Source organism: Lutjanus erythropterus, chromosome 20 (genome assembly GCF_056507025.1).
Source record: "Lutjanus erythropterus isolate fLutEry1 chromosome 20, fLutEry1.hap2, whole genome shotgun sequence".
In the NCBI taxonomy this organism is placed as follows: domain Eukaryota; kingdom Metazoa; phylum Chordata; class Actinopteri; order Lutjaniformes; family Lutjanidae; genus Lutjanus; species Lutjanus erythropterus.
The window spans coordinates 5018278-5041789 of record NC_139336.1 but is presented as its reverse complement, the minus strand read 5'-3'; the positions used below and the strand labels follow the sequence as shown (position 1 = coordinate 5041789).

At 40.4% G+C, this 23512-nt stretch overlaps 1 protein-coding gene across 2 annotated transcripts in view; it reads right to left on the bottom strand.

The window, feature by feature from the left end:
• The window catches only part of shroom3 (shroom family member 3), an 85118-nt gene that overhangs the window by 38856 nt on the left and 22750 nt on the right, over positions 1-23512 (bottom strand). For both annotated transcript variants that reach the window (XM_084745627.1, XM_084745628.1), the window contains one exon: positions 12750-12938. In XM_084745627.1, the coding sequence (XP_084601753.1) occupies positions 12750-12938 (189 nt within the window). The remainder of the gene's footprint in view (positions 1-12749; positions 12939-23512) is intronic.

The window sequence follows — 23512 nt, the reverse complement described above, 5'->3', positions numbered from 1 at the left end:
CTAGCTAGACGGCTAGCTAGTGAAGCCATTAGTGGAATGAGTGAATGTGTGTGAATATTATGCAAATCCACTGATGGGCCAACATGTGTAACCATTCAAAAATATTCTTGGTGGTTGACCAATTAGCAGTTTACTGTTCACACCCCTAGTATTGACTGATTTCTTTTTTCTTGAGATGTTTTATTCATGTGGACAGCTGGACATACAGAAAACAACTTAATTTCATTTCGTCATGGTGATATAATTTCAAGGAAAAAATAATGTGTCTCTGTTTGTAGTGACAATTGTTATGACATCACTATAATTATATTTGAAAGTGTTATCTAGACAGTTATGATAGCAGAGACGTCGGAGAGACGCATGGCGGTTACAATAATTTTCCCTCATCCTCATCATATTTGACATGTTCTGCTGCTCGCTATTTATCCACACAGATAAACAGGAAAAGATTGTATCTGAGTAAGCAGGAGACAGAGACATGAAAGGCTGCATGTCTCTGAAGCACAGGACCCTGGGTAATTACAGGACGTGACTGGAATACCTCGGCACGTTATCATTGCTGTTATTCTTGTACAGATATTCACCCTCTCCATTAGCTTTGGCGGGGGTGCTGGCTTAAGTGCAGTATGGTATGATTTGGTTTTAGTTTCAAATCCAAGTCTGTTAAAGCTGCACCACACTAATGCAGATAAATTGTCTTTTATCTCCAGTATTTATCGTTATTAGAGTTATTAGACAAATTTCAGGGTTGCAAAGGTTGCCATGCATGAGTCTACAATGGCACTGTTGTAGGTTAACAAAAAACAAAAGAAAACATAGAGCTAGGGGACAGAGGTAATAGAAAAAACTTTTCTGACATTAAAGTGGTTTTAATTTTACAGATTTATGACTGTATAATCTCATAGAATATCCATATGTGTCACCAAGGTCATATGTGATATATCAAGGGCATTTCAAAGACACATCTTAATTAGAAATGTCATGCATATGTCATACATATCATGTCTGAGTCACTGAAGTTATAACCAAGTTTAAATGTCATCTCTGAGTCATTATTTTCAGTTTTCAGATGCAGTTTGGTTAGGTTCAGGCAACAAAACTACTTGCTCATTGTGGGTGTAAATAGTAACATTGGCTATTCCACCCTGGGTGCAACTTGCATTGTTGGCTACAGACACCTGGGTGTTAATACCATCTGCCATATTTTAATATTGATTTGCATGGTAGAGTTCTTATCTTTCTTGCCTCCCAGCCACAAGGTTGCAGGTTCAAATCCCAGTCTGGGCGGTAATTGTTCTTTTTATTCTGTATAACTGTATATGTCCCAATAAAGAGCAACCAGAGCATTAGGTGCAAATTTAAGGTTGTGCATTTGAATTCATGAATCTTTAGTGTGCAAATTGGAGTTGAATCATAATTTTTAAAAAAAGGGGGGATGAAGATTAGACAAGTTTCACGTTCAGTCTGATCATCTCATTGAGTTAAAGAAAGAACCTCAAACTATTTCCTTTGCTAAGAAGAATTACTAAAATGTTTCATACCAGTTGATCTCCTCAAATATTCCAGTTTCAGTCATACAAATCAAGTTGGTGTATGTTGGTATTTAAGGAAAACCTTTTACCAAACATCTACGAGCTTCACTCTGATTTCTTGACCCAAAAACATCTAAATCAGATCTCTTTTCCTAAACATTTCCCAATATACATGCAACATAAGCCATGGCCTGATCAAAAAGTTACTCTGTGGCCTCCAAATATTTCATGTAGGCCACCAAGTTTTATTCCCGTATTGCAAGCCTTCTCTAACACAATGTTACAGGTCACCTCACCTCACCTTTTATTTCAACATTGTTGGGGCTGCTGAAATATGGGTTTATTAAGCCTACTCAAACTGCTAACACGATTCTTACAGATAAAAACACAAAAGATGGACTACAAAAAAACAAAACAGCAATGAAAATGTAGGAGTGAATGAAAGCAGGAGTTTAAGTGGCTGGAATCTGAAACTTCAGAGGACATAATGTACTGCAGTGTGTGCTGCCAGTTTCCTCAACTAGCTGAGAAGTCCTGTTTTTATTTTCCAGTGGAAACAATGCCCTCAGGAAACACCTCACCACAATTCATGGGAAATGTAGTCAACACAGTTAAAGAAGGCTGTGTTAAGTTCCATTAAATTGCCTTTTGGTACAGTTTTTACATAGGTTTTACAATTGAGCTACCAAAAATGTTCTTTGGCCATCAAATATAGGGGTTTGGTGGCCCATGTTGGCAGTGCTAAAAGATATTAGCGCCTATCCTTGACATGTGACCTGTTTTACCTGGATGTGAACCTGAGGACTTTGGAGATGAGCCCGGTCGCCAGGCTGTTGACGCTGGCCTCTGACGGCGACCGACACAGCGCCCCGTCCGACTGGCCCAGCTCGGCTTTCTTCTGCTTCTTCCGGAGCTTCCTGCGGTAAAACGCCTCCAGCAGCTCCATGGCCTTGATTCAAAGTCCACTCTGTTCCGGTTTCTTCTCTATTGCTCTCTTTTAAACAGTACCCTCCTTTTCTATTTTTGTTCTTCTTCTCTCAGAAAGTCCCAGAAAGTTCCATTTCCACACTCTCGAGCTGTTTGTTTGGAGTTTCCTTCTACAAAGCTAAGAGAAAAGTTAGTTTCTCTGATTTCAACAGAACTCTACTGTTCCCCTACATGCTCTCCTGTTCTTCCAAAACTACTTGTTCTCTGTAGTCTCTTGTATTCTACTGTCCTTCACTACACCTCTTGGACCATTAGCTGTCTTACTTAGCCATATCTTTTCTGAACTTTTGATGTACTTATTTCTTGTTAACCCTTAACCCTAACACAACTTAAAAACATCTTTCTGGTCCAATCCATGGTCTGCTGTGTGTCCTTCGAAGCTGCAACCCAAACTGACACAACCGGCATCAAAACCTCCATCGAAAAGACTCGCCTGTACCAATCCTGTCTCTACCTCGCTCTGATTTCTCTCTTTGCTCCTATTGCAGTCTGGGGTTTGTTGCCTGGTCGAATTGAGCGGGTCTGCGTTGGTCCCCGGCCCCTGAGCTCGTTAAGCAAATGAAGCAATTAAGCGTCATTAGGCCACCATACGATAAAGGCATAAAGTAAACATCCTTGGTAAGGCTTGGTCTGGATGGTAGCTGTTGATGTGGTGAGCAAGAGACACTGAGAGTCTAAGGAGCTCGAGAGAGAGGAGGGAGGGAGGGCGAGAGATAGCAAGAGAGAACCAGTAGCAAGAAAGGGAGGGAGGATGGAAGGAGATAAGAATAGTTAGGGAGAAGATACTGAGGAATGGAGCAACCAAAAGACAGATAGAGAGATGGTAGAAAGAGAGGAAAGATGAGAGATGGAGGATGGGGAACTCCCAAATATTGTTGTGAAATGAAAATAAGTGAAGTAAGAGAGTAACTTGTTAAGTGAGGAAGAAGGGAGGAGCAGACCAGTGAGGAGGAGGATGGATGATGAGGAAGAAGAGGGAGGATAGATACACAAGGACAGTGAGACAGAGTTGCTGAAGACAGTGGATTATTGAGCTCACTGGAGCAAACATGGATTTTAAAGCCGTGGGGAGAAAGACGTCTCATGATGCAGCATGTGGTCCTACAGTGAACAATGACCTGACTATTATTGACTGTTAGATTATCACTGTCAGAAAGACTGCAGTCTAAAAACGCGCGCAGACGTATTGACAAAGGTTAGGAATCACTCCTCAGTATCAGGCAAGTTAAAAATGTAATAAACACTGATTTACTACTAAAAAATGAATAATTAAACAGACAAGTTTCCTAGATGACGTTTTCTAATGCCTTTGGTAATCCCCTGTCTTTTTCTCCTCCCGGTGGTTCAGAATCACATTTCTTAACAGCTATTGAATGCAGTGTCTATTGGATTACCAGGAAATTTCCTGCAGACATCACTGGTTCCTAAAAAAAGTAAATCTCAATGAGTTTTGTGATACCTTGACATTTCCTCTTGGGCCATCATCACTTTGTGCAATACTTAGCTCTATGACTTAATACTGTACTGCATCGTCTATTGTGTTAAGTGCTAGTTAGCAACTGTTAGTATGTTAGCAAGTTAAACAAACATGGTTAAGTGAGTAAATATTACCTGCTAAACATTAGCATTGCAGCATTGTCACTGTGAGCATATTAGCATGTTGATGTTAGCATTTAGATCAAAGCATTGCCAAAGTACATCCTCACCGACAGTATGGCTGTAGACTGAACTGAACAAATTCTGAACCAAGATACATGGTTTTGTTACATTTTATGCATTTGTTCCGGTTAGTTTTGGTTTTGCATTGCATTTATTTATACATGACATACCTACTTCCTGTCATCATCACCTGTGTGAGCTGTGTCTCCCTTGCGATTGATTGGTTTGTAGACGGGTGTGCATTTGACATTGGAGTCTTATCAGTGCAGCTAATTTCAATTCTTTCCTGTCAGAACGTCCTGTAATTGGTCTGAAAGTCTAAACTATCCAAAAAATGTTTTCACAGTAGAAATGAACCAAACCATGTTTTAAACCAGACTGAAAACATCTCTTTTGTTTGGACCGAGGTTTGGTTGTTTGGTTCAGAGACTTCACACCTATAATTTTGGTGCCAATCAAACTGAAATGTCCAAAGGTCCAGACAGGTATAAAAGGCCTCAAAAACTATGACAAAATGTTGGTCATGATTGGCAAAACACTATCCTCTATCACCCTCAAAAAATCTCTTCTTCAGAGGATGATTTAGCTGCTAAGATCTCTGGAAACCTCTCAAGAACCACTGTAATTTCTTCTTTGACCCATTGAAGGACTCCATGCTTCCTTAAGGACCACTGTGATTTCTTCTAGTACCACTTCAATATATCTTGAACGTTTGCAAGGACACCTGGAATCAATTCAAGGACACCATGGTTCCAAAAGGGCTGAAGTAATCTCTTCTGACTCCTGGAACCTTTTTAGAGATACTTGGTAGCTTCTGGGGGATTTCTGGAACCCACTCAAGGACCCCTGTAATTTTTACCGCTGAAGGATTTCTTGCTTCTTTAAGAACCACTGTGATTTCTTCTAAGGCCCCTGGAACTTTCTTAAAGACAGGTTGCAAAGACTCCTGTAACCAACTCAAGGACCCCCTACACAATCATATTCTTTCCTGGGACCATCTGAACCTCCTGAAGAATATTTGGACTACTTGTTCAAGTTTATAATCAGTCAATACTCAATATCATTAATGTAGCTGATCTAAACTCATATCAGTCATATGTAAAGTTTTGGGTTTATTTCTGATAACATAGCTGACTGCAGCTCTGCAGCAAACCTTCCACACTGGACACAGTGGGAGAAGCTGCTTCCAGTCAGATACCCATGATTCACAGTGGTTCAGTGGCTGGATTCCTGGGAATCATGTGTCATGGGATTGTCTTCAGATGAACCTGAGACCACAGAAAAAACACAGAGAAGTGTATGTGTGTTCTGTTCAGGTTGATGAAATGTGAACACACCCTCAATAATTACAGATAATAACCAGTCGTCCTCACTGTCACCCAGGACTCTGTGTGTATGCATACATTTGGGAACATCTTCCTACAAAACATTGTCAAGAACTTCATCAAGGACCTGTATGATCTTCCAGAACCCCTGGGGTCTCATTAAGGACCGCCAAAACCTCTTCGAAAGCCTCTAGACCCTTTTTAAAGGCCCTTGGACGGGAGTTCTTCAGTTACATTAGAAACTCCTCAGCCTGCCCTGGAACACTCTAAAGTACCTGTCCAACCTCCATATGAACAGACAGGATGTGCAGACAAGCACTTAACTAAATTAACCAACTAACCAATTAACTCCTGGTCTCCGATTGACGGACAGGTGTCTGGTAAAATCATACAAACATTTTAAACATAGTTCAGCTCAACTTTAACCACCAAAAACACTGATTCTACACACCATGTTACCACTTAATTCTCTAGAATCATCTGGGAATCATTTAAGACTCCCTGTAAGAGTGGGTATTAGGTAGGAACTATGTTTAGGTTTTTTAATTGCTAAGTTGCTGCTTTGCCATTAGTAGAAAATGTAGTCAGATGATAAACTCTACACTAACCAAACCTACAGGCTAAATGCAAACTGATTGGATCTATCTATCTATATTCCAAGATGGACTTAAGATAACCACATACCCCTGCCAAGTCTCTATGGACTGGACAACTGCTGCCCTAATCTATCCCATATCAACTACCCTTACCCGAACCCTACAACTATCTCTGTGCTTGAACCTAAACTCATTGCAATCCCTTACCTACTTCAAACAACTATTTCCAAATGGGACCAGTAGCTAAACAGTGTTGACCTCAGTAGCAGCCTGAAGGGGAAGCTAACTCTGATCTAACTGATCAGACTCTAAGCTAATGTGGGCTAATAGCTAAGTCTAAATTAAAATGATACATTACATCTAACATGAAGCCACAAATGTGTTGTTTTTTTTTTTATCTCAAACTATCATTAGAGACACTGACACTTTGGGAAGTCCTTCTTGTCTAATACATGCCTAGCTATGTGCCTAGCTTAGTACAAACACTGGAAGCAGAGGGAAAACTGCTACCTTGGCCCCATCCAAAAAAGAAGAAAGTCCACCTTCAAACAGCTAAGCATTGGAGCTACTGTTGACCAACCATGGCTGGGAGAAGTGGCATGATGCATAGTGTCTCAAAAGTCCTGTCCTCATAGCTGTGTAGCCAGGTTTGAGGTCTAGCCTTCCTTATCTTTACTGTCAACAAAACCCAGACAATATGATGGATTGGGAAGTAACTTGTTAGCATACAGCCCATGAAACATAGATAATACAGAAAGACATGCACCTACTCCAAAACTAAACAAAAATTATGATTGTATTTTTGATTTGCATCTGGATCAAAACCTGATTGGTAGTGGAGGTATGAGACATGGGGAAATAAAAACTGTGCTGAGAGTGTGTGTGTGTGTGTGTGTGTGTGTGTGTGTGTGTGCAGGGTGTGTCTCTCTGAACAGAGACCTTATCTGTTGCCGTGGGAAACTGTTCCTTCAGCCCATAATAATAATCTCTCTGATCTGACCGGAAACCAAAATTGGAGAGAAATAGAGAGCGAGAGGTTAACAAAAGTGGCTACTGATACACTTAATTGTGTGTGTGTGTGTGTGTGTGTGTGTGTGTGTGTGTGTGTGTGTCTGTGTGTGTGTGTGTTTGAGTATGTCAAAACATGTTTGTGAAACTATGTTAATAGCTTGTATGTGTGTGTTCGGGGTGTGTCAAAATTGTATTAAAAGTATGTTTCAAAAGCGTGTGGATGAAAGTCTTTTATATACTTACTTGTGCTACCAGTCCTGGTGTCTGATTGGCCAGAAGTTAAAGTCACATATACAATAAGGACCCTTCAAACACAATTCTGATCAATAATTTAAAGTTGTGCAGTGTTTTTATTAAACTGCAGGTATGGTATGGTACAGATTCTATACACTATGTTACCGGTTTTCTCACTCAAGGACCCACAAAAACCCTCTCTAGGGTCATTGGTGCCTTCTGAAGGACTCCTGAACCCATCAAGAACTTCACAAAACTCTCTGTGTGCTTTTAAGTGAGAGGTTTTTTTATGGGTGAAGAAGCAATTCCAACAGTCGATGGATTTTTATGTGCATTTTCAGTTTGATCTTAAAAACACCTGAGTGGAAATACAGGGAAAAAAAATTCAAAATATTGCAAAAAAGAAAAAAGAAAAGTTGGCTGAGGTGAAAAAGTTTGTGTATGGACCAACACATCCTCATACCAAGTACCAGATTAGGTTGATTGTCAGTTAGTTGTAGATTGTTTAGGTGTAGGCACAAAAACTACTAAATTAGGTTGAGGCAATAAAACTACTAGGTTAGGGTTAGGGAAAGATCATGGTTTGGGTTAAAATAACAATTTTTCGTATGTCACGAGACAGAAGTGATGTCACTCGCACAACGACAAAACTCAAGTGACACGTAGTTTAAGTTCTAAAACAGTTGCAGTTTGGTTACAAATACTACGTTACATATGTCAGGTGATGGAAGTGATGTCACTCATTCAAAGACATAAATAATGTAACATTACACGTCATTCACATTGTAAAATGGTCACAGATTGGTTAGGTCAAGGCTCAAAAGCTACTTGGTTAAGTTTTTTAGAAAAGATCATGGTTTGGGTTAAAATAACTACATTGCGGGGTGCCCCTATAGCTCAGTTGGTAGGGTGTGCCCTTCATGTACTGAGGCCGTTAGTCCTCTGCAGTGGCCGCTGGTTCGACTCCCGCCTGCGTGTCATCCCCTCTCTCTTCACGACCCCTTTCCTGTCATGTCTTCAGCTGTCACTATGATTACAGGCAAAAAAGCCTAAAAGAATAAAATAACTACATTGCGTCATGTGACAGAAGTGACGTTACTCAAAAATAACTCTACCTTTACTTTCCATTCCACACAGGACATGAACCACCAGTCTCCTGGGTGAAAGTCCGGTGCTTGTTTGAATGGTCCATATAACCACCTCCTCCAAGTGCGGACTTTCTAGCTCCTTATACTTCTCCTGTCACTCTTACTACATCCACTAGGGAGTGCTGCCTATCAGTAAACAGGCATATCAGTTGCAGTAAGCTGCTTGCACTGCTTGCACCAACACACGTGTTTCTGGTGAGGATGGGTTGCTATATGACGCATGTGACTTGGTTGGTTAGGGCAGGCTAGACAATGGTATCACCTATCATGGAGCCCAATAGATTTATGACAGCACAGCCTGATACCCACTGCAGGGCCTAGTGATGGGTCACAGCATCATTTAATATAAATGCTGGGATTTCATAGGAAGGCTCATCCAACTTTTGGCACATATTACTGTGTATTGATAACGATGGGGCCCTGGAATACCCTCAAGTACTGCTTGAACCCCATCTAGGATCACTGGAAACTCTCCAAGCCCCTATGGACCCTCCCTGAGGACTGCTGTAACCTCTTCCAGGACTCCTAAAACTTCCTCAAGGATCTCTTGGACCTCTTCAAATATCACTACAACAACCTCTGCAACTTCTGGGCCACTCTGACGGACTTTTCCAACCTCATCAAAGACATCCAAAATATATGTAAGTAAATATAATGGAAACACTATGCTGTACATGTGTGTGTGTGTGTGTGTGTATGTCTAAGGGAGTTTGATTGAATTGCGTGTGTCTGTTGTGCAATAATGTTATGATGTCCTTGCAGAAAAATGTGATGATTCAACTAAAGAAACATCTAAGGAGGAGAGAGGAGAGGAAAGGAGAAAGGAAAGGAGTGGGGAGGAGATCAGGGGACAGGGAGGAGAGGAGGAGGAAGAGGGACAAATAGGAAAGGAAAATAGATAAGGGAAAAGTGGATAAAAGAGAAGAAAAGAAAAGGGAAGGAGTGAAAGAAAAGAGCCTGTGTGTGTTTATAAATCAGTGTGTCTGTCCTCTCCAGATTAACACCCAGCCTCATGGGGCTCTGATGGCCCACTTCCTGTTTTTGGACCAATAAGAGACAAGCATTGCCTCCCCATTTACCCCCTCCTCTCTCCTCAGTGGTATCTGATAACCACCCAGAGCCCAGGGGATTGTGGGAGAATAGAGTCATTCTGGCTGTTTATCTGACTCAGTAGAGTACATTTTAATGACTGTTGTTACATTCACCTGCAGACATGCTGCTGCTCAAAGGACCTGCAGCAGAGAACTTTTACATCTTAAATCCTCTGTCATCCTTCCAAAATAAAACTATTGTGTTTATCCTGGAGCTGTGAAGCTTTCCAGGAATCAAGAACATTGTTTTCAAACTGCACAGTTTCAAAATGTTTCCAGGACTGACAGGATTATTTTTAGTAAAGAGCCTGATCTTTACTGACAGGATTAAACTTTGATTCTACTCCAAGAAAAAGAAAAATCATCAGGAGTAAATGTCTGCAGTCACACTAGCACCCTCCTGAGGATGTGATGTTCATTACACACACAAACACACACACACTGAGTGCTTCCAGGACCTGACCTCCATATTAGGATGAAACTGGCTGTGGCAGAGTGTCTGTATTTATAGACTGTTTGTCTGGACAGACCGACTTTATACACACAACACTGTAAGAGTCAAAGAGAGAGATGACAGAATGTTGAACCAGGAAGGTAATGGACATTAGATTGACAGACCCCATACATTCAGGATGTTTGTATGGAGTTTAAGTGTCCACCTTACTCATATCTCTGCATGTGATTCCAGTGATGGAGGGCATATTCAGACCCTTTACTTAAAGGGAGAAAATTTGTCAGAGCTGTTCTTAAATGCACCAGAATGTCCCAGGATGTTACATACCAACATTTTGGGCTGGTGAAATGTCCTGAGCTGCAAAATAATGAGATAAATAAGGAAATACAGGCAGACGCAGGCTCTCTGCAGATACAGCCACCACCACGCACTTCTAGTGGGTCATCAGTGGTGATTAACAGGGACTGTCTATGCTTTGTTTTTTAGGAAATTGCTGCATATTATTTCTTTAAGTAAAAGTACTAATTCAGCACTGTATCCTGCATATGCATAAGTCCTGCATTGAAAATGTTACTAAAAGCATGTAAATATAATCAGGAAAGTGTACCTAAAGTATTGTAAGAAAAAGAACTCAATGCAGTAAAATGTCCCCTGTGACTGTTCTACTATTATATATATTTTGTAATTGTTAAATAATCGATTCTGATTGGTCAATTGCCAGTTATTGCCAACTGTCTTATTTCTTTACAGCAGAATAGAGAGAAAATAGAGAGAAATGTCATCACAAGGTCCCAGAGCCCACCTACACAAAGTTTGTTTTACATTTTAAAAAAAATATACATTTAAATCCACAGTCATCTTTCCAGCATGTAATGAAAATACATTTTATAATCTTATTTTCTGGATTGTTCTTTTAACAATTTACTGTTTACTTAACTTAACTTCTCTGTCAACTGACTAAGCAAATAATTATTTCAGCTGTAATATTAGTAACCGTTGGATAGATGTATAACAAAACATCATAGTTTATAAAGTCTTCATTTGTTTATGTGTGAACATCTAATCTAATCTAAAGTAATCTGTAACTAAAGCTGTGAGATAAATGCAATGAAGTAAAAAGTACAATATTTCCTGCTGACGTAACAAAATGGAAAAAATACACTTAAGTACACTTAAGGTGAAAATCTGAAAAGAAAACTGAAAAAATAAAAACAAAAGGATTTAAGATGCACGTAAACATCATCATTTTATCCCTCACATTCCTGAGGCTAATTGTGACGCCTCATTTATATGACCATGTTGTCTCACAAACAGCAGCACTGAGCCTGGTGATGGAGGACTCAGCAAACACTGTGAGGTGGTTACCGTAGCAACCCAAGCAAATTGGGTTTACACAGTTTGTTTTCCTGTTGATCTGAGTTTGAACCATGTGTCACAAACACAACAGGACGCTATAATAAATAATCTGACTGTCACACACATATATACACACAAAGGAAGCCCAGGCAGGACATCCTAACACCAGGGGGATGACCTCCTCAGTTGACGGCAGTAAACCTGTCACTGACTTGACATCACTTCCTGTTTGAACCCGCAGGGCAGCTGAGCGTCTGATACGGTTAGAAAAATAAAGAGAATTTATCGACACTGGAAGGAACTCTTATCACATAACAGACAGGAAGTCCCAGTCAGTGACTCTATGGCAGCAACCACAATTTTCTTTGCTGTACTTCAGTTTGAAAAATATGTCATTCCCATGCTCACCACACATTTCTAGTGGGTCATAAGTGATAACTGTAAGGGACTGTGCTCAGATAGGTCTATTCATTTTTAGGGAAATGTTGCATTATGCCTTTAAACATAATGCATGAAATAACTGTCACTGAAACATCAGTAACACTACATCAGTCTCATCGCTAATAGAAACATCAGTTCATCAAAGCAGCCCTCAGACAAGCCTGAGACGGATCATTTCTTATTTAGTGACTGCACAATCCAGCTGTGCACTTGGTAAACCCTGTGCCCTTGAGTTACTGTTGCTATGGCCACTCGTCCTCATTCCCAGGCCATCAAATACAGCACATGACGTAACATACTCACTGTAACCCAAACCATGATCTTTTCCTAAACCTAACAAAACTGCAAACATTTCACAATGTTAACCACATTTTAAAAAGCCTTTCATACACTAAAGGGTACCTCAATGACAAAGCAGCGTCGCATAGCACACATATGGTTTATATAGGTTTATAGCTAGACCGCACTCTACATAATAGCATTCATAAAACCACAACAGTTCCCACCATGAGCAAGCACTTGCTGACACTGATGAGGAAAAACATCCTTTTAACAGGCCTATGTAGACCTATGTAGACTCACGATCATAAAGACAGACAGAAAAGAAAGTATTTAACCATGTAGCCTGCTTATCCATGGTGGAAGCACAAAGAGCAAGGAAAGAGGACGTCATCAACAAAATCTGAGCAAGTAAACATAATCAGGCGGGCAAAATGTTCCACTGCTGAAATTCCTCTGAAACGCTGCTGGTGGGGCTTGTGATGATGATAGCAGCTTACGTTAGAGCAGAAAAACACACTAACACACTTTAATTGATTCCTTACATTTTTGCTCTTTGCTTTGTAAAAGAAAAGAAACCACCATAAAATACTTGGACAACATCTTCTCTCATGGAGTACCTCAGCTCTGTCCTACCTGTTCTTGATGCGTAGTTGAACTCCTCCTGCTGAACATGATCTGCTGTGGCGGGGTGCTGGTGGTGTTTGTTGCTGTTGTGGTGGTGGTGGTGATAAAGAAGACAGAGGAGGAGGAGAAGGAGGAGGATGAGCAGATAGGGAGGGACGTGAAGCCCCGAACTCCTCGATGTATCCTGGATCAAACTCCCTGAGGAGACAGATGAAAACATTATTCTGATGAGAAACTGATGGATGAATTGGTGGAATTCAAAAATACCAACAGTTACTCTTCTTAATAGGATACTGTCACATACTTTTCATTCAGCAAGTACAACAGTCTCTTCTACTTTGCCATTTCTTAATCGGTGTTCAGATTGGCTAATCTATAACCAGCACAGAATCACCACATGGCTGCCAAAATAAACCAGGTCCGACCGGTTCAAACGGGACGGTCTGCATACCTGTTCTCTGTTCCTATGACATCACATTTGCAATTAAGTCACTTATCAAACACTGTTCAGCACAGTGGCTACAGAGTGTGATGAATAAGCTCCATGTCAAAGTTCAACTATGGTATCAACAAGGGTGAAGAGACCACAGCATTCTGGCAGAAAGACTCCAGTGAGTGCTTTTGTTATTCGAACAAAGAGTGAACAAGATTACTGTCAGTTTAAGTATGTGGGTCAGTGACTCACCTGTCTACCAACACACACACACACACACACACACACACACACACACACACACACACACACACACACACACACACAAATTAGATAAACGGGTTAATTTAGTTCACATACTGTTTATTTGTACATCTGTGCTCCACCTCATTATTTTTTTTCTTCAGCAGAAGTGAAACAAGTTTTGAACATAACATGTTCCCATGTCAATCATCATCAAGTTAGCATGGTGAACCTGTTACTGTAGTAAACAGTTGCCTTTTTGCATTATCATTCATCTGGAGTCCAGTACGTCCAGTATTCACTGTATTTTAGCTCTGTTTTTGGTCGCCACCAACTCGGATAACTTACATGGACAGAAGTCTGTGTAAAGGAAAAAAGGAGTTTTTCTTCTAAATACGTTATACGTTTTATTCAGCATATAGTTGCTGAATAAAAATGAGAACGTTGTAGTACTGAACTGAGGAATTAGACTGTTCAACTTTTGTTCATGATTTCTGTGTTCATGATTTTCTGGGCAGACCTGAAACATGGCTCGGTGACATGTTGGAGCCATAATCCCCCAACACTATGTAAGCCCCACACACTGACACACTCACAACACCCCCTGTACTCTACTAACCCTCTCTAATGGTCAGCTACTAATGTAGCTTCAGTGACTCTCTCAGTCCAAATCAGCCCAGCAGTTCACTTCAGTTCACTTCAGTTTCAAACAACCCGACACAGGAGAATAAAAAATACCATCCTGTCACCATCCTCTGGCTCTGATGGCTCAAACATGTCTGGACATGTCCAATAAACCTGCTACACAGAGCATTCATGTTTCAGGAGGTTTTCAGGTCATAGTGGTGTTTGACACTGAGACAGCGGAGCGGACACGTCCCCCATGTTCACATGTTAGTCATAATCATTAAGTCAGTATGGTGAACCCGTGAAAAACAGCTGCTCTTTTGTACATCCATCAGTTACGGAGCAACATTATAATTCATGTGGAGTTGGCTGAGTCCAACATTCACTCTCTTTTAGCTTTGTTTTTGGTCTCCACCATCTCAGAAGCGTTATATTAGGATATGAGCTTAATGTTACAGTTACACATACATGAATGAAGGGAAGTGGCCATCACCTGCTGAGGGGAATAACACATGTCATTGCGATTGGGTGAGGCTTCAAAGTTCACCAAAGTTGAACTCCAGGCGCAAATTTGCGAATTTGTGACAGCAGCCTTATGGTGAGCTTGAGCTCACTGTTTAGCAGTCAAGCTGCAACTTTACCGTTCAGGTTCACTGCACCAGTCACAGCAGGTAGCTGCTCATATTCATTCTCCTGCAGTCCAGCAATGAACCTGGAGTTCTCATACTGCAGGCGCTTGACCAATGAACATGTTCTCCCATTATTAAGTTATTCTAACTCAGGTTCAGTCAATCCAATCACATGTTCATACCTATATAAACATGTCTATCCCTTCTCTCCTGTCTGCCTCAACACTCCTCACAGCAAGAACTTCAGATGTCCCAGTTATTCTTGAAGTTAAAGAATTTTTAATATCAAAATTTATATATGATTAAAAAATACTGTCAATGTCATTGCTGTCTTTAATAAGTGAGACGTGTTTTGTCCCTCCACCCAGCAGAGCCATTTAAACCTACAATCCTTTTAAACACAGAGATGAATACAGGACAATACACAACTTACACACACAGAAACACACCCTGACTTATATTATTAACTGAGGACATTCCGCTGCTGACTATTCAGAACTTCATAAAGAAGGCATCTAAACACACACACACACACACACACACACACACACACACACACACACACACACACACACACACACACACACACAGGTGCATAGATAAAGGCCCATTAAATGAAACCTGTTGAGCTCGTCAGAGGAATGTGCGGCAGCCATGACACCCTGAAATCACCTGAACAGGAGGGACGTTGCTGTCACATTCCACTTTCCATCTCATTACACAGAGAGAGAGAGAGAGAAACTGTTTACCTGAGTTCAGTAGTTTCCAGGTAGTTACTCTGAGGTTAAAAGTAGCATTCAGCCAGAGGAAACTGTGAATAAGACGCCTCTAACCTTCAACTGAACCTCGTGTTGTTTGTCCAAACTAAGTTCACAGAGTGAGATCTAAAAGTTTCCAGATATATTGTGCCAAATATGTCTGGATTTTTGGGGAAATCTGTCTAAAATGATGCACAAGACATCAAGAATGCCACAATTTGATGGAATAGTGCAGGGAAAGTACACATAAATTACACAGAGTGACAGACAATCATGAGATACACGTGCCAGAGTGTTTTCATTCCACTAGGTTCAATAGTTCATGAGAAAATGGAGAAATCTTCAGCAGTGTTAAGGGCTGGACACACCAGCATTTAAAACAGCAAACCTTTGTGATAAAATCAATTCAAAATGCCATAATCAGTGTTTTAGTAGTGGAGGTGAAGTAAATCTTACGCCTTTAGATCAACCTTGGTGAAATTTGACAGACAGAGTTGGAATATTAGACCTTCTGGTTCCTTTGTCTCAAAGTCAATTTATTTTTTGAAAAGGTTAAATAAAGAGATTTTCCTATTTTGTTCTATGACACTAAACACCACACTGGTGAATTTTGAAGCTCTTACGTGTCTTTAACAGGTGGTTAACAAGTGGTTATGTGACACCGCAGAGGATGCTGGGGACATTTAAGGACATAACACCGAACACTAGTCATTTAGTGGTGGTGATGTGAAGTCATCCCTTCAGAGTTTATTTTCAGCACTAATCCAAAATCCACAGAAACAGAAAACAGAAAAATACTATTGCCTTCTTGTGGAGAGAAACACAGCGATGCTAACTTCCAGGCTGGCCAACAAAAATACGGCATCCCTGCAGCACTCTGTTGCAGACTTTTCTCAGTTCCAGTGTGCCAAAGACTTTGATCAGTGCATTTATTCTTCAAACTATAATGGTGGAGGTACCACTCTGGTGTAATTTCTGGAGGCAGTCCTCTAGCATTATGTTCCAGTGCTGTCAGGTGACGTGATATAAAGAGCAAGAAAGTCCCTGTATGGAGGAGGTGGGGAGGATGGATGGATCAAACACAGGACTTGCACCCGGTACACCAGGGTTCATGTTCCATGAGAAAAAAATAGTCAGCATTGACCAATCTATGTAAGTTGCATGAAATAACTTGCGTTGAGTTGACTAAAATAAATTAATCACATCACAGTTCTTCAATATTGCTTAGCAGGATTTTTCAGTCTTGACTTCTGAAGGGTGATTTCACACCAGAGCATGTGAGCAGAGCGAGAGCGCAAACGGAGGAGGATTGAATGGAGCCCAAAGTGGCTTTTTTTAAAAGGACGGAGCGTCGACTTATGTCCCACTCTGTCCCGCTCCAATTTCAATCAGGCACCGCTCAAACACCACAAGTCTGACACATGCCCAAGTGCCCATTGCACAGACAAACACACTATTTTGACCTGTCCCATTGATGATGTGTCCAGACGCCGTCTCTCCCTCTTCATCTCCTCTGTGTGTGTCGGTGTTCAGTTTGCTGCCTGCTGGGGTCTAAAATGTCCTCATTGATGAGTGAAACTGATGTCAATGATCCTGCTGCCTTAATACAAAAACATGAATATCGTGCACCGTTCAGTTAAGGACTAATCTGAAAAAAGCTGAGGATGTTTCCCCTCAGAGGACAAAAAATGTATTCAAGAAATAAACTAATATTAACAATAATAATAGTGAAGATATAAATAGATACATGCATATGAATAACAACCTGCTGATTCTGTGGTGTTGGAATTTAAAATCTGAAGCCTGCAGTGCACCACAGAAGCTTCAGTTGACACAAATATTGAAGCTTTCAGTGCATCTTGGCCTACAGGCTTCGGTTTAAACTAAAGTTTTTTGGAGCGAGTGATTTGAGCAGAGTGGACTGAAATTTGAGTTGAGCGTGGAGCGATAATGAGCAGAGCAGCCTGGTGCAGCTTTGAGCAGAAGAGTGAGACCTCAGAGAGCCACCTTATCAAGTGGTCTTGGTCTGGTTTTTAAGTCTGCACCAGAGTTTGACGGAACTGCACCAAACAGGTTAGAGTTAGCCTGGCATCACTAGACTGATTCATTCACAAATGTGAATTTGTCTGGAACCTCTAAGTTCGTTTTGCAATGTCCAAGAGGAGGTATCAACGTGAGACCTACAACCCGACCTGCATCTAATGAGTGCAACAAAACAAATGACTTAGCCGCAATATTTCTCAATCCTCTCATTATTACAGCTAAATGGTACACTAAAATATGTTCCTGAAAACATATGAGGTAATAAATAGGCTATGCAGTGATACAATATTGGTCCAAATTTGATCAGCGCTGCTTAGTTTGGCAGTTCAATCTGAGTTGCGCTGGAGAAACATGCTCACTGGATGCAACTGGATAGCAACCAATCAGAACTGTGAAACATGTGACAAGTGACTTTCCAAATCTGGGCCGGTGACGACCTCTGTCATCATATAGAACCTGCCCTGGTTGTGATTGGCCCGAACCAAGGCTGGTGGAATTCTGTCTGAATGGAAAGGGAGCCAGATGTATCTGCCAGAGCAAATAAAAACATGAGCTTGGCAGATTAGTCTGATTCCCAGGCTATGTTAGACGTGAAAACACTGCAAAAGATTAGACATAAAACATATTTTAGGATCACTTAAATTTGCACCTACAGTTATTCCCTGCAGGTTTAACCTAACCTTTCTATCATACTGAAGTTCCCATGTATAGATAGTGTGTCACTGAATGCAGAATTTTGTAGAATGGTCAAATATCAATGTTTTTTTTTTGTTTTTTTTTTGTTACTGTGTTGACAGATTAGTCTCCACAAAGTGACTGTGTGAACATTTCTGTGTCCACACATAGTGTTACACACATACGCACACACATGGAGCAGTTGCCGGGGAAACGGTTTTGTGGCAGTTAGTCCCTGTAATGACTTCTTCCTCTTCTTTTTTGAGCCGAGAAACTCAAACATTCATTAAGCTCGATTACGTCAACCAACAACAAAAGAGCACGAAGACAGAGAGTCACTGGAGATGAATGGAAGGAGACAAAGAGAGAGAGAGAGGGAGACAGAGGGGGACACCTACAGACAACTGCGCAGCATCAATTCAAACTTGCCACAAGACAAAGTAGCATTTCCAGTCTCAATCCTCCTGATTTAACTTTTTTTTTTTTAACAATGTTTCACATTTTCAGTTTCTTCATTAAGAAACCTGAAGGGAAAAAACAAAAAACTAAAAAAAAAACACACTGAAGTTAATCACCTTAATGTTAATATTCGTCTGACAGATAATGTTAATATTCATATAAGCACATCAACATCACAACCAAATCTAAGGAGGTCAAAGGTCACAGCAGCTCAACAACAGCTGGAACAAATATTTCTGCTATCACAGAGATCTCTGTTATTGTAAGCAGCTACCATCATCTTTCACACACACACTGTGACACACTGCTGAGAAGTGTGCTGGTATGCTGCCTGACCTCCTAACAGACACAGACGCCATGACTCACCTCCTGCTCTCATTAACTCTCTCACCTCCCTGCTGCCTGATCTAAAACTGGACTTCATGATCAGAAAAGCTGTGTAGCATCTGTCTAAACATATTGATATTTTACCAAAACTGTGATATGCGACTAGATAAGGTCTTAGATTTTGGATGGTGTTTTATCGTGACATGACACAAGTGAGTCATTTTCTGAATTTACCAGGGCCCTGTTTCCCAGAGCCTCAGCACTACATGCATCATAAGCTGAACTCTAAGCTCTCCCTTAAGCTTACAAGCTGTTTCTCAGAGTCTCCTTAGCTGAAGTATACCTTCTGAAAGGTTCACCTTTAGAAAGAAGGGCGGTCTGAACCACTCATAAACCGTCCCTCAGTGATGTGCTCCATTCATCCTGTCACAGTTTTAGCTTTATTACACCAACATCATGCTTGTCAAATGGACAACTGTAGTATTCTGTGCAATACACATCACTAAAATGTTGTCATTTAATCTGTCTATTCCTATCATGATGGCAGCCTGATAAAATATAGGACCTCTCCATAACACTAATCCAATTTGTGAAAAATTGTGGATACAGGCTGCGTATTTATTGGAACTATCACAAGGTCTCGTCTGAACTCTTAAATAGATCAGCAGATGATCTTTAGTAGGCATAGCTTCCTTTGCTGTAATATTAGATTGAGGTAAAATGATTATGACAACACTTGCTATATGAAAACGTCATTTATGGTCTGTTACAAGTGATCAGTCGATGTGTGCACTGTAGCGAAAGACAGCTTACATCTTATAATGTACCTTAGCAGTTCTTCCTTAAGGCCACCAGCTAAGAGACAATCTGGGAAACACTTGTAAAAAAAATAATTTCCTATGCTAAGGCATACCTTAGAAACCTTCAGACAACGCTAAGGTGCAGGGAAACTGGGAAATGCGGACAGCTCTAGCTGTGTTTGCACCACACAACCCCACAGAAAGAATTTTCTACCAGTATTATGTGCAGTATTAGTTTTCAACATCATGTGTGGGATTATTTTTCAGTATCATGAGCTATATTGTGTTCATTACCATGTGCAATATTATTTTTCTATTATGTTTAATGTCATGTTTTAATATCCTGTGCAACTGCAGACCAAGTAAAGTTGTATCAGCTAAACCACTGAGTGTGTTGAACAGAGAAGGGTTGTGTTTTATTGTGAATCATTTTCAGGGTTGACAACTTTTTTGATTTTTGATGACATTTTCCTCTACAAGGACTGGTCACGGGTCAGTCTCAGCAATAATCTTCAGCAATACATCATATCCTATAAGATCATAACTAAACATAATTTATGATAGAATGTACAGTTTGTTAATTTAGAGAAAACCTGTATATTGAGATATATATCTTATATCACGGTATAGCCTAAAAATATCAAGATATTATTTATAAGTCATATTGCCAAGCTCTATTCTAAACCCTTACAAAGTGTTACATGAATAAACAACACAGCAAAATAACTGTAAGACAGTCATTACATATACAATACAGTTTAGTTTCAGCCTTCCAACAAACCCCCAAATATTGGTATTATTCAACTTTTCAAGACAGCAATGCAGTTTTGGGTTAGTTTTTCAACAACCAGCATTCATACCTGTAATTTCTGCAGAAACCGCCTCCTCTAGTTACATAAATCAACTCAGATATCCAAACAGTATAAAAAATAACAAGAAATTAGGGATAAAAATAAAAGCTGTTAGAAAGTAACCTATTAAAATTAGCATTCTGTGACCCGACTACATTTGAAAGCTTTAAGTTTTGCCATGCTTTATGTTGTGTTAGTGTTTACTTTGTAGGTTAACTTGTTGAACTTTGTGTTTGCGTGTTGCATAGCTAATGTGGCTATGGGCAAGGTCAATGCTTGTAATGCAATGTTGTAATATTGAGGGGCAGTCAAGAGAAACTATGTGAAATTTAAGCCTCATTTAACAACAACTATATAGCGAGTAGAGTAGTGGGTCAGATACCAGTAACTGTTTTCATGTTGCTTTTCGTGGATCTTTCTAAAACAGTGTTAGCTCAGTTAGTATTAGCTTTGCCAATTCTGCTCGGTCATCCTTGCCAGTTTGTGTGTGTTTTTCCTGTATGTAAATGTACTTGATAAACATGCCCAGAAAGTAACAATGTAGCTATGTGTGAAAGAGAAACCGTCAGTTTGCAAGAATTCATGTGCCTGGCAACTTTGTGCAACATTGATTAGCACCAAATAAGACCAGCAGGTAGAGTCACTGTGGCTGATTCAGTTAATGGAGAGATAATGTGCATCATGCTGTACATGATACAAAAAAAGATTTCACTATCTTGTGTTGTGATTAATGTGTGTGGATTCAACCAAATCTTTGCCAGAACACAGACTGAATGAGGAGGGACAGGTGTTATTGTATGTGGTCAGTTTTGCATTCTGTCTGTGTCACACAAACAAAGCACATGCAAACACTACGACCATTGAAGGACAGGGGGAAGACAAACCTGCTCGACAAAACACCAACTGAGTCTGTTCACACTAAGGACACACAACCAGGCTGAAAAATGTACACATTAATATGGATGAGACAATTCTCCCTGTAAAACGTCCAGATGCTGCTTGTCAGTCGCCTCTTAGATTCCTCACAGTAGATCCAGCAGGGACTCCGCCAACACTCATCAACCATGGCTGCCTTATTACCAACTGCAGCAAAAAGGCTCATGTTGTTTTCACAATAGTCTGTGTGTGTCTGTCTGTGTCTCATCATGGCAAAATGTGGTCCTGGAGACACCTTCTGTGGTGGGAACAGGAAAATGAAGGCCAGGTTTGAGGATGGGTGTGATCCAAGCAACGGCGCTGAAAGTAGGAAGGGTAGGAAGGAGGGAAGGGGCCATCATTCCCGTCCATTCTAAGACATTTGGTAAAATTAGACCTTGTGAGTCTGTGTGTGTCATCATGGCAAAATGTGGTCCTGGAGACACCTACTATAGCAAGAACGACCAAAGAGACGGTTTTGAGTAGTTTGTCAGCTGTTAATATGTCTGTCTGCAGACAGATTTTGTCAGTGTGTTACAACTGTGCATGAAACTTGACAGGTGTGTGGTTGAGTTCAAAATAAAAGCTGAATTCAAAGATGAGTGTCATCTGACATAAAAGACGTAACAAGATGAAAATGACCCAAAAGACGTAACAAGACAAAAACAACCCAAAAGATGTAACAAGACAAAATCTTCTTAAAAAATGTTACAAGACAAAAACGACCTAAAAGATGTAACAAGACAAAAACAACTTTAAAGGTGTAGCAAGATGACAATGACTTAAAAGATGTAACAAGACAAAAACAACTTTAAAAGTGTAGCAAGATGACAATGACTTAAAAGATGTAACAAAAGGAAAACAACTTAAAAGACATGCCAAGACAAAAACGACTTAAATGACGTAACGAGACAAAAGCGATCTAAAACGATGTAACAAGATGAAAATAAGTGAAAACCAATAACAGGACGTAAAATGATGCATCAAGATGAAAACGACATAACAACACGAAAACAACATAAAAGATGCAACAAGAAAAAACAAGTAACAAGACAAACAGACAGAGATGGAGGCTCAGCCGTGGAGGAAATGTGAGGTTCAGTTAGCTTTGCACAGAACGGTCAGTAGAAATGTCCATCAGAGGACGACTTTTTACTTTCATACTTTTGGGTTCACTTCAGAGTCTGAACTTGACTGAAGACGTTGAATGAGTACTTCTACTTTTACCAGAGTTGTTTTTTACACAAGTATCTCAAGAATGTGTGTACTTTAGCCATCAAACACTAAAAATGATACTCGCACTCTGACAGCAGGTGCCTCCTGTCTGTAGTCTTTTTTCTTGAGCCTCCAGGAAAACAAGAACTCTTCATGTGTAACACAACACCAGTGAAGGGCAGACTGCTGCTTACTGGGGATTAGAGGACAAAACAGCTGCAAGGTGCACGGCAATAGAGGTAATGAACACACACACACACACACATACACACAACACAGGAGCATTGTACACGCTAAACACACTCAAACACTCAAGCATCTTAATTTACATAGGTACACAATAAACTGAAGTTCTTCTGGAATCATGACACACACTTTCACTGAACATGACTAAAACCCTCCAATACACGTGTGGTCCACAAACCCACATTGAACACACACACACACACACACCCTCACAGGTGGGTGCTGATAACCTGACCTCACTCACGAGGAAAGCTGCAAGTGTCGGGTATCAATTAAAACAATTAAAACACACTCGCTACACACATGCTCCACAGGGAGCGCACACACCATCCGCCCACACACACGCACAATGAGGAAGTTCATTAATAAAAAAAACCTTTTGACTTCCTTTGTTCACCACCGTCAAATGTTCTCTCAGTTGTATCACATCCAAACTCCACTGCACACCGCACCTGTGATACTACATCAGCTAATTCATCTGCAGGACTTTAAAGGAAGAACACGCCTATTAACACGTCTAAATCAAAATAATTAACACACTGTATCCTGTT